The sequence below is a fragment of the Lipophrys pholis genome, assembly GCF_963383615.2.
Source record: "Lipophrys pholis genome assembly, chromosome: 16".
NCBI lineage: Eukaryota > Metazoa > Chordata > Actinopteri > Blenniiformes > Blenniidae > Lipophrys > Lipophrys pholis.
Window position 1 is genome coordinate 6,954,254 of NC_137634.1, and position 12,698 is coordinate 6,966,951.

The window sequence follows — 12,698 nt, forward strand, 5'->3', positions numbered from 1 at the left end:
GAGCTGTTTTCCTGGGCTACTGGATTTATTGACATTAATAAACTGCTATGCATACATCATTTCTAAAGCCACCTGGCAGAAATGCACATCTCGAAACCTGCAATAAATAACATGCATCGACCGAATCCCATACAGGGGGCTGAGCAGTTAGTGATCCACATAAAAAGAAATAACATCGCCGGTCTACTCGCAGAAACACAGAGAAATATATCATATTTTGGAGTGACTGGGAAAAGTTGGGAAAACAGCAACATTTCCCCCGAAGAGAACTTTTAATATAACCGAGAAAAGAATCTCTCTCCCTGTCTTCCACCGTGTACTACACGGGCACAGGCTCCATATCTGATGACCCTTAAAAGGTTTAAGAGGTTAAGGGAAATGGCCGACATGCAAAGATGCATTCAGACCTATTAAGACAGATGCGGTATCGGCAAAATGTCTTCATAATAACATAAGCTTAAAAGCTCACCATGAATCATTGAACTGCTGCAGGGCTCTCATGTTTTCAACAAACAACCACAAAATAATTACCTTTGAAGTGCTACTTGACTATGGAGTAGGCACACCGGTGGTTCATCATTCTGCACAGCTGAACCATGACCTCTTTTTTAACCTTTTCCAGTATCCCGAGGAAAACAGTGACGTATTGGTCTCTACTGTTGAACGGTGTTGCGAATGTGGGAGTGCTTTCAAAAGCTACTGGGGCTGGAAACAGTTGTAGAGCTGCTGTCTCTCTCTGTCCAGCTCCTTCAGGAAGCCTCAACAAGATGCTTCTCTCTTTAAACATCACCGTACCTTTACAAGATGCTGCTTCTTCTCACTGCCATTCATTCAATAATTCACTGATAAGGAACATGGACAATGCGTAAATCAAACCAGGGGAAGACTGGAACCTCAACATTAATACATAAAACATGGTAGAAACAAAACTCTGACCATGAAACCATACAAGAACATGGGTACAAAAACAGAACCATTAACACTGAATTACAAACACCAAAATCCATAATACGATGACACATGAGAAACACACAACTACACTTTTGTTTCTTTCAACACATTGTGCCTTAATACTGAAAATTCCACCTGGAGAACTTTCGGGACTTTAATGACTGACGAACTCTACATGCAACTGTCCACACTATTAACACTTCCTGAATAAGCGAAGCAATAGAATATACTTCCTGAATAACGATTTGTCCTTTGAGTAGTGATATTACTGCACTGCCTTTAATAAAAATAACTCTACTGTTGATTGTCCCGGTCTTCTTGTCCCTCATCTCTTTCTGTTTGTTCCTCAGAATAACGACTACTGCTGCCTGCATGATGGACTTGAGGAGGTACCCTCTGGATGAGCAAAACTGCACCCTGGAAATTGAAAGCTGTGAGTAATACAAACACACACACGCCTTAATGACTCTTTTGTCCCCCGCTGAACCTGCACCAACGTTCAAAGGCATACAGGGTGATCACCAGGAAGCTGTTTTTACTGATTAAGCGAAACATGAAAGTCAGTGCAGGATACCCACATTTTTTTTTGTGGGTGGTAATATATTTGTGAAAGTTGAGAGGAGACATTAGTAAAATATTTGCCTTTTTTTTTTTGTTTTGCTAACTCATGCTACTTATCAGATGTTTTGCCTCTTGAGGGGATTTGTCTCTTATGAAATAGGAAAACAAATCACAGTGTGCAGTGATGTGCATTGATTACCATCCCTTCAATGTGAAGGATGGACAAGACCACCCCTGAACCCTTCAATGGGGAAATCAGTCTAATAACATTCATACCAGGAGCGATCCTCAATCAGTGTGTCTTCTCTTAGAGACTGTATAGAGTTGTCAGCAGCGTTTTAAAAGTTCAATGGTCGTGATTCATTTCGATGTCACTGCTCGGATATTAAGTTTTCGTTGAATGCCTGAAATGTAAATAAAGACTTGATCCAATGATTTACAGTTATCATAAACCCACACGTATAGATTCCATTTAGGTTAAATGTTAAAATTGTCACGGTGGTAACATAAGGGTTGTGTATCCAGTTATGTTGAGTGGCAACAGTTTCATGACGGGGAAATAGAAAAAACAAAAGTCCTTTTATAGAGACAGTTTCCCCCCAATGTAACAATGCGTATGCTGTCTCACCATCTACTGTACATAATATATAAGAAATATCTCTTAACGAAGGTCAATATTACACTGTGGTGAGAAAAGACTCTGGAAACCATTGCAGGGACTCGCGGACACTTCCAGAAACAATTGCCTGTGATCATGATTCCCCCAGTAATCCAGAAGCTCAAGTTAAAGCTGAAACACTGTTTAATATTGAGATGGGAGGATTTCTACATGAAGGTAAAAGTTACCCAGTCTAAACTTTTTTGATGTGTCTCTGCCATCAACAAAGTTCATTTTGGAGTTGCAGTTATACATCAGGTTGTTAGGCGTAAAGGGTTTGACCTACTTTGACCTAAGTTAGCCGCCCTCTGCTGCCATGCTCATTGTAGCATGACAGGACGGGTGTACTGTCCCTACAGGCTCGAGTCCGCAGGCCTTGTCCCGATCCACAGCATGACCACAGTGAAACTCGAACCACTGAAAAAGACACTTAATATGCACACAAACAGGCACAAAGTGACAAAGACTGCTGCGGCATGAAACGTGCAACACAAAACGTCTTGAATTAAAAACATAAAAACGAGACATTCAAATTGACGCAAAGCACTTCCAAAAACTGTTTGCGGATTCATACTAAACATACTTCTGTTTTTGAACGCGCGATCAGTGATGTGGACAATCGATCTGTGTTGGTGGTAACATTAATCACAAGGCCAAACTTTCACGCTCTGATGAAGTTGCTGTATCTGTAAAAAGTTGCCGCTGTGTGATGTTACCTGCGCTCGCCTCATTAGCTCTGGCCTCTGCGTGTTGGCTCGGCCGGCTGCAGTTGGTGCCAGCGCTCAGAAACATGTGTGGAGCAACGCCAGCAGGCAGAACCACCGGTGACCCCACAAACTTTATCCTCCAAAACAAAGGAAACTACAGACCAGCGTCAGGATCAGGGGGCTGCCGTTTCATGAGTCATAATGCTTAATAAAGCTTTGGATCACTAGTGTGTGGATGCTAAAAGGCATTCACACAATTAACAGTAAAATTGTTACAGTCACTGCAGCTGTAGACTATATATAAAGACCAATTCTTTCAAAGCATACTCATAAGGAGTAAATAGAGTTATGTTTCTATTTATTGGCTGTGGATTCCAAGAAGCAAATCTCAAAATATTTTCTAAAGTGGAAAACATTGTGAAGTCTGGCATTTAACCAAAAATGATTATTAGTCGTGAGACAAAGCTTGTGTGGTGTGAGAATTGAGGCGAAGTGTGGCTCAAGCTGTTCCTCCCACTCACCAAAAACAGCTGCGTTCCAGTTTTTCTGTTTTGTTTTTGTTTTTTTTTCATTTTTGCTGTGGTGGTCCACCGCCTCCTTTTGACTCTGCATCTGTTGCCATGTTTTTGTGAAAATTTTTTGAAGTTAAACTCACTTTTTGACTTTATTCACACCTTTCCCTGTTTCTGTAAGCCGTAGAAATCCTTCTCGAATCAAAATGTGACATTTGTTTCACACTTACGAGAGACGGCCGCTCAAAGATTTACATTGGAATGTAATCTTCTGAAAATACTTAAAATCAATAATCTGGTAATGCTTGTTTCTGCCAGTGATAGATATTTGTTAACTCTTTTCATGAGTCTAATGTGTGGCCTGTTTAGGCTTAGCACACAACCGTAGTAAATAGTTCTCCACATGTGCAAGTCAATATCTACGCGAATGTGTGTGTTTATTAAAAAAACAAACACCACCAACTTGTGGCCTGGCACGCTAACTACATTGTTTTCAGTGTTTCTATTCAGATGCCTGTGTTACAAAAATATTCTTCCAAAAATTATTAAGAAAAAAAAAAAAACCTGCTTATGTTGAAATTAAAGCCGTTTGTCTTTAAGACAGGGCCTAACATTAATCAACAGTCATAAAAGCAAACTACATCTGAGCTAATCTGTAATAAAACACAAAACTCGGTGTAATCTGTGAGGTAAAAACAATAATAATAAAAGCATGTAGTTTCTCTCTTTCTCTCACTCTCTTTAAAATTGTCCGAACAATGAAGATACACAAGCAGAAAGTTACCATGGCATGTAATCTGGTAACTTGTGTTGAAAAGATTTTTTATAATTTCTTTTTTTTTTATATCAATTTGGAATTTTAATATTGTTTGATCACATGCATGTCTTTTCTAATTTGTAAATACAAATATAAACAAGAACTAAAAAGGATATTCTAAACACAGTACTAAAGACAGATAAAATGCAAACAGGCTTTATGATGAATTATAACTTCTTATTTGAATGTTGTTTCAGGGTTGTTGTTATTGTTTTTTTGTTCGTTTTTTTTCGAAATGCTTTCATTTAGATAAATCATTATCCAGGAGAGAAATGTGCTTGCGGTGTAATTAAAAATTGTATTTGCTTGATCATTTTCATTGACCGCTCCATCAATCAAAGCCACTTGCTCAATACAGCAGATACTGTGTGTTTCTTGTTGTTCGAGATAAAGCTGCAGTGTCCACCCTCAGGGACTTCACTAAGCAATGAAATATGGATAGGCCGTGAATTAAAAAGTCACAGGAATGTCTGCTGTTTATGCTGGTGGAAATGCTATGCACTGGTGAGTCGTGCACATTAACCATCACTTTGATTGATTAGGCAGGCAGTTGTTTCAATTTCATGGACAATGTCACATTTCCTTACCCTATAACCTCAGAGAGAGATTTAATGGTAATGAATCCTGGTCTCTTAGTGAGTTTAATGCCATCCAGGTCTGGATGTGGGGTAGGAGATTGTGAAATGTAGTAACACTTCCCGGACTGAGAAATTGCTCTGCAGTGAGCGCACGCTAACCTATTGACATAAATTCTGCTGCTGTGGTCACTGTGGATCCGGCTGCAAGTTGAGGATGTGTGGGACCAAGCGACACGTGGTAATGAATACTCACACGATTAAGTAATCCATGCAGCGATACGAGTGTGGACTCGGTACCAAACAGAGAAATGTCTCCCACTCATGCAGGTTTTTATTTTTCTTTATTTGCATTTTTTTTTCAAGTAGGTTATTATTGGTATAACGCTGAGATTTATTTACACCCAACAGTTTGATTGTCTTCCCGACTTTAAGGGTATGGACAGTAACACACCAACACCTCACATTTACTGTTGGAACTGTTCCTTCCTAAGCAGTGGTTCAAGATGCTCTCAGTCACCTGGGATTTATGAAAGTTACAGCAATTTTTTCCCCCTTTATTTGCAATAAGATTTATTAATCACAGAATACAACATTGAGAAATAGTGTTTCTCATGTTGAGTGATATCAAATTAGCGTGTCTGAGGTCCGTTTGTGAAGCATTTTTATTTAAATTTGAAGGCCCATTTTGATGTATCTCCTCCCATTAAGAGCAGGAGTGAGCACTCCTTACTTCTTCCGTCCTCCAGCTCCAACACACCTTATTGTAATAAATGAATCTCATGAAGCTCTGCAGAAAGCCTGATAATGAGCCACTTGTTGCAGGACAGTAGCTCTCCAGGACCGTGAGTAACCATCTTTAAGGGTCTTCTTAAGATGTGGTCAAGGCTGTTTGGCATGTATGAGCAAACTTCAAATCTTTATTTTACTGCAACACATAAAGCAAAGGTCGATTTGTCAAAGTGACCTTCGCTTATCACCTCGTGCAACATACTTTAAATTGAAACACGCTTAACTGTAATGGTTGTTTCTTCATTACATTAACTCTCCACATCTCACCCCTCCTCTCTCTCCGCTCTGACCCTGACACAGATGGATATACCACGGATGACATTGTGTTCTTCTGGCAAGGAGGCGACAGCGCAGTGACGGGCGTCGACAAGTTAGAGTTACCTCAGTTCTCCATAATAGACATCCGCCTGGTGTCCAAGGAGGTCAGGTTCACCACAGGTAAGACGGCCTAACAATCTGCAAAAACCACTGTGAGGTTTGGCAGCCATTTTCACAAACTTACAAAAACTATGTTTGTATTAGATTCAGATCACAATAATGTAACATCATTTCAAGATGATAACTGATCTTTAGAATCCTTCGTACAAAATACATTCTGATGCTGTGTTTTGTACAAATACATAATCCAAATGGTAAACGGTATCATAATGGTTTGTTAAAGCTTTAGTTCTCAACTTGGGAAACCACTGTGCCATAGCACAGCAGACAAAATGTTTTAGTATTATTAGGAACTGAATCTAAATCTTTAGTTTTCCCCCCCCCATCATTATTGCCTTTAAGAGATACACTTAAAACACTGAAATCACCTGCATGAAAGAAAATATAGTCAGACATTGTTTAGAATAATTTAAATTAGAGAAGATAAACTCAGAGACTCAGCTCCTATTTTCCAACACAACCAAAATTGACTACCAGAATCACAGAATTCTACTAAAAAATATCATCATGTGAGAATTAGATGAGATCTATCTATCTATCTATCTATCTATCTATCTATCTATCTATCTATCTATCTATCTATCTATCTATCTATCTATCTATCTATCTATCTATCTATCTATCTATCTATCTATCTATCTATCTATCTATCTATCTATCTATCTATCTATCTATCTATCTATCTATTGAAACAGTCTTCTGAATTTTTACATCTTTGAGTAAATGCAGCAGTAATCCTTTTCTCTAAAAGGAAGACAAAAGTCAAAGTTATATATAATTCTCATGTTTGAATTTAATGAAATCTGAGAACATTTGTTGGCACCATTAATCTGGCATGTACGTGGGCGATGCAGGGCGTTTGTCTCTGGCTTGATGAAGTATGTATGCTAAGGTATTGATTCATTAAAAGATTTACAGGAACCTGGAGATGATGAGGTCATTCATCACCGTGCGTTGGCCCATAGCAAATAGCTTTTTAGATTAAAACCATCAGCCTCATCTGAGGCTATTTGAAATAAAACTGTTGTTAGAACACATTGAGGAGAATTTAACTCTATTTCAAGCAATTTGTATAGTTTCTACCCCCACAAATATCTAGATAAAGATAGCAGAGAGCTGTGAGAGCCTGCCTTGATGTTTGTATTGTTGTGGTAGTTTGAATTAAAGTGCAATCTAAAGGCCAATTAATGTCTTGGCACAACCAGCTGATGTCTTCCCGCAGATTTTCACATTGGATGACATGCAGCCTCACAACAACATATATTTCCATCCCTTCTAGGGTGTATGGGCATGCAATGCAATTATCCACCTTTTATAAAAAATAAATAAATAACAAAAAAATGCCCTTTTAGTAATGTTTAGAGGACAGAGAGAGTGTGAAAGAAAAGCAGAGCAGCTCACTGTGACAATTCTCAGAGGGATGCTGGAGCTGCCTGCTGAGATAGGGGGTTGCAGAAAAATGTGCCGTGTTTGCGACTTTCTGCCATGTTTAATTGGAATCGAACTTGTCCCTGGAAAGGAATCCATCGCTTTGGGGAAATTAAGTGCTCCATCTGAACAAATGGAGAAATGACTACCGTGCGCGTTGTCAAAGTGCAGACTTTGGAACTCTTAAGTTGTGCCAATGTTTCCCCACTTCTTTCCCTTTTCCACTGACTTGTTTTCCACCCCCACCCCCCCCCCTTCTCTCCGAACTATCACTCCTTCCATCCTCCTCATAGGTTCATATCCAAGGCTTTCGCTGAGTTTCAGGATTAAGAGGAACATTGGATATTTCATCCTGCAGACGTACATGCCCTCCATCTTGATCACCATCCTCTCCTGGGTCTCCTTCTGGATCAATTATGATGCCTCTGCAGCTCGGGTGGCCCTGGGTAAGACACGGCTCCAGTTGTTGCATTATTAAACTTGTGACTATTCTCCAGTAGGACCCATTTATTATCGCCGCAACAAAATAACACGCCGCTGCCTCACATGTTAAAAGCTCCCTGTGTAAATCTCCTGCATCTACTGGCGTACAATTACCAACAAACACACAACCTTCAGGCTACATTTGATCTTATTGCTCCTGTTGAGATTTATCATCCAGTGTCCTCATACATTAGTGTAAAAACCACAAATAAAAGCAGGGTTATTTCAATGGGAGAGCACCTATTGCACATTATGAATACGCAGCCATAAATCCCCTCAAAAAAATCTGCTACGAAACCTCCATCTCGTGACTTTAATCACATTTCAATAAGTTTGTGCAAAGACATTTAAGACAATAATATTATAAATGTTTAAAGATTCTTGAAACTTGGGTCACAGATATTTTTCTAACACTAAACTCCTTATCCAAAGTGTGCCGTTGTGTTAAAAGTGAAAATAAACAGATGGTAGCAGAAGTTGTTTATTCTATATTTAAGTGGTGACAATGAGAAACCTGATTGTTATTAAAAAAAAGAAGAAGAATAAACTCTAATCAAATAACTGACTGGATTGTTTTGGTTTTAAAAGCCTCAGAATTTTCAACCATGTTTCATCTATGTTCGTTTTTTCAAAAATTTCAACATCTGTCTGTCATCGGATCTGTTTTTCATGCCTTAACTTTTCTTTTTCTTTTTTGTTTCTTAAATCTTTAACCAATTTTTAACTTAAACAAATCAATTCACAAGCAATTAAAATATGCTAATCTGGCTTGGTCAATTTAAACTGCTCACACATTCAGCTAAGAGTTTCTTAACTTCAGTGACTTACTTTCAGTTTTGATGTGATTTATTCCAATACATCTATAAGGAAAACTCACATACCAAGCATGAAGACTTGAGACACAGTTACCAGATGGCATGTTTGTACTTATGAATATTGTCTAACATTGTCCAGCTGCGTGCAAAGTTGTAGTAATAGTCTGTTTTCACTGACAATGATTTTTAATGTCTGAAGATCCAATAATCTCTATCATCCAATATGGATTTTTTTTTTTTTTTTTTTGCCCTGGAGTAATTTATAGGGACTCGGAATCTAGTAATGACATTGTGTGACACGCGACTTATGTAAGATCCCAGTTTGTTGTCGCTTTGCTTAAATAATACTTCATAATAAAGAAGAGAACAAACTACTCTTCCACAATACGAAGCATTACTTTGTTTTTACCATGTTAAAATGTGTTGTAAACAGCAGGTAATCAATGTATTTACCTGCAGAAAATATTTAGAACTTCACTTTAAATAAAATAAGTCAAAAGTTATCCTCAGGCGCTTTCTTTAAAAGAGGTTAATCAAGTTGGTCTGAATGATAAACTTTTGGCTGAAAAAACAAAGAGATAAATTGTTAAAAATTCATGGAAATTGAGGGCATACTTGTGACTTTAAAAGTAGCAGGGCATTGTGCAAGTTATAGTGAAGTGTGCTTGAAAAAATACAATTTAGTTACAATAATGTGAATAATTGTAATTCCTTACTTGCCCTCCTACAAAACCAATGAACATCAAAGTTGCTCATACTTCTTTAAAATACAACACATTCTTTCAGTTGTCCTCAAAAGGTTTGTACTTCTCTTAAGTTACTTCATGTTTTGGAATCAATGTAAAGTAATTGCAAAGTGTAAGCAGCCGTTGTGTGTGTGTGTGCGTGTGTGACACTGGACTTTGTGTTTCTCTGTGTGTACTCAGGTGTGACTACGGTGCTTACCATGACCACAATTAACACCCACCTTAGGGAGACTCTCCCAAAGATTCCGTATGTGAAAGCCATCGACGTCTACCTCATGGGCTGCTTTGTGTTTGTGTTCCTGGCCCTGCTTGAATATGCCTTTGTAAATTACGTGTTCTTTGGCCGGGGCCCTGCGCAACAGAAGAAAATCAATGAGCGGCTGAACAAAGCCAACAACGAGCGCACAAGATACGAGGAGAAGCGCCTGAGGGAACAGGTTTGCAACTTCATCCACTGTCTCCTTCTTTCCGTCTTTTCTTGACTCCTCTTGTCCGTGTCAGTCAGAGTTCAAGTGCAACACAACTGTGTTCTGCTCGTGAGATTTTTTTCCAGCCATAGTCGTTTTTAATCCGAAAACACAAGTACGGCAGTCCCTGAAGTAATCTTGCAGAAGCATACTGATGCCACCACAGCCCAATAGGCATTCACCCACCATCATCCATTGCTTCTCCCTCAAGCACTGACTGCTTTTTATCGAGCATAGCCCTTTTTCGTTTTCTTTTTTTTTTCATTGAGATACCGAGTCATCTAGCTCAACAGTGGTGTAAACATTCTCATTTCTTATTTAGGTTGTTGTCTATGTTTATGCTGTAGGCTTTATTCACTCTCACTCCGTTACCTTATATTTTAACATGCGTTTTCCAACCAAATCTGACAAGGCCATGAAAATCCAGGACAAGTAACCATTGGACAATGCGACTGTTCATCAACCGTCAGAGTGAATAAAGCCCCCCCTCCCCACTGTTTTTTGTGTGAAGTACTAAATGCTATGCTGACTCAGAAGTTGTTCCTGTTAACTTTGTGTGTTATGCATTGTGTAATTTTTGAAAGGAAAATGAAAATGTGCTTATTTGCCAGTATTTTATAGCCGTTTTAATGTTCTCTTCATTTTTTCTTTCACATTGCAAGGACTCCATTTCCGTGCCGTTTCAAACCAACACCTTCAGGTCATTTACACAGCGAAGAAATCTGTATCTCGAGGAACAAAGAAAAGTTGGGGTACATTTATTTAGCAATTATATCAGCAGTAGACCAGCCCTCACTATAAAGTCAGACTTTTCTCACTGATAGATGTCTCTATTAAGTAACCTCTTGTTAACTATTTCTGTTGCATGCCAGAAATGACATTCCATATCATCCCTACATTTTGCTTAAGCCTGGAGGGAGGGAGGTGGGGGTTAACACATGTGTTAGTTTTAGGGGGACTTGGGGCAGCTTTGCAATTCAGCGCCCGGGCTAAAGCGCCGTGTCTTCTGCGTCTCCTCTCAGGTGGATGCTTACGGAAACATCCTCCTCACCACGCTGGAGATGAACAACGAGGTGATGCCTTCGGACGTGGGGAGCAGCGTCAGTGACTCTCGGAATTCGGTCATGTCCTTCGACAGCTCCGGGGTCCAATTCAGGAAGCCCATGGCGCCCCGGGATGGCTTCAGCCACCACTCGCTGGACCGGAGCGCCATGCGGAGCCGGGCCAACTGCCGGCTACGACGACGCTCCTCCAAGCTCAAGTTGAAAATCCCAAACCTGTCAGATGTTAGCACCATTGACAAATGGTCCCGGGTCATTTTCCCTATCACCTTTGGATTTTTCAACCTAATCTACTGGTTGTACTATGTGAATTGATGTGCATCCCACTAGGAATCATGGGCCATATTTTGAGAGCACATTAAATTGGCTTTGATACAGTTCCAAAATATGTATACACATATACAAGTTGAACATATGTATATGCATATTTATATATATTATATTTATATATACACGTGTGAAATCTGAAGGACCTTTCTGCTGTACAAAGTATTAATAGGATGACTTGAATGTTTAAGAAATAATTGTGAGAGAAGAATTTCAAGGCTTTGAGTTTCTTTTTCCTCCTGAAACAAACAAACAAACAAACAAACAAACAAACGAACAAACAAACAAACGAACAAAGATGAGATCCCACCAGGGGTTGTTGGAACTAAAGACTGCATGATATTTTTGCTACGAAAAAAAGAAAAAAAAGGAACAAAAAAAGAAAAAAAAACAAGACAAAAGAGGAAGTGAAAGCTCTTGAGAGAGAAAAGATGTCTCAGAGTCCCATTGACTTTTTATTGATACTTATTGTAATCAGAAATCCTCTACCGCAGCTCATGAAATCAGTGGTGGCTTGTCTGTTCAGGCATCAGCTGAGTGAGATCCTTGACACCCCCCCCCCCCCCCCGCCACTCCTCAACCACTACCACCAACAACAACCCTTTTCCAATCCCCCACCCCCAACCCTCCCCCTGCCCCACAGTCCCAGTCACTTACCCATGGATAACATGCACGGAAATCTCCGGTTCTACTATGTACAGCAATCTTGTTTGGATTATGTGTTGTTCCTTGGGTTTTTTGAAGTGGTATCGTTCTCTTTATCAGACGTCGGCTCCGGCCCTGGTGGTCTCAACGAGCGGGCCACTTGGACAGGACGTCCGGTCGCCGTCTTCCCGCCCAGAGTCAGCGCAAACTTGTATTCCCTTTTCTTCTCATGTTATTTTTAGAAACACATCCTTGGGATTGAAGGGTGGGAAGGAGGGGGAGGGGGGGCTCTTTTTAATTATGGTTAAAAACAAATACTGATTATTGTAGATATGATTTTGTCTTGAAAAATACTGTGATTTCAGAGAGTGTCGGAACATGTTCTAGAGCTAGGGCATTATGAGATGAAAAGAGTCAAAGGTATGCATTACTCATTTTGATTGTTTGGAGAGAGAAAAAAAATACATACTCTGTACATTTTATCATTCAGTATTCTCATGAAAAGTATACTTGTGCTGTTTCTTTCCTCTAATGATCGAGTCACATGCTCTTTTAGATGCAGAGTTCATTGACGTCATATCCTGCTTTGTGTTTTTTGCTAAAAGGGAAAACGGGGGTGTTGCTTTTGTGATTTGTTCAAAGTTATTCCACATGTGACGATGTGACGGACATGTATATTCAAAAGAGTCAACATATCTGCCCACAGTTTGACCAG

General features: G+C 39.5%; 1 protein-coding gene across 1 annotated transcript in view; it reads left to right on the forward strand.

Annotated features, from left to right (window-relative positions):
• The window catches only part of gabrb4 (gamma-aminobutyric acid type A receptor subunit beta4), a gene marked incomplete at both ends in the record, with an annotated part of 58,452 nt that extends 47,126 nt beyond the window's left edge, over positions 1–11,326 (forward strand). Inside the window, 6 exons of the mRNA XM_080483445.1 lie at positions 1,302–1,384; positions 5,874–6,011; positions 7,733–7,885; positions 9,664–9,920; positions 10,613–10,702; positions 10,973–11,326. Coding sequence (XP_080339571.1) covers positions 1,302–1,384; positions 5,874–6,011; positions 7,733–7,885; positions 9,664–9,920; positions 10,613–10,702; positions 10,973–11,326 — 1,075 coding nt within the window. The remainder of the gene's footprint in view (positions 1–1,301; positions 1,385–5,873; positions 6,012–7,732; positions 7,886–9,663; positions 9,921–10,612; positions 10,703–10,972) is intronic.
• Between the last annotated feature and the right edge of the window lie 1,372 nt (positions 11,327–12,698).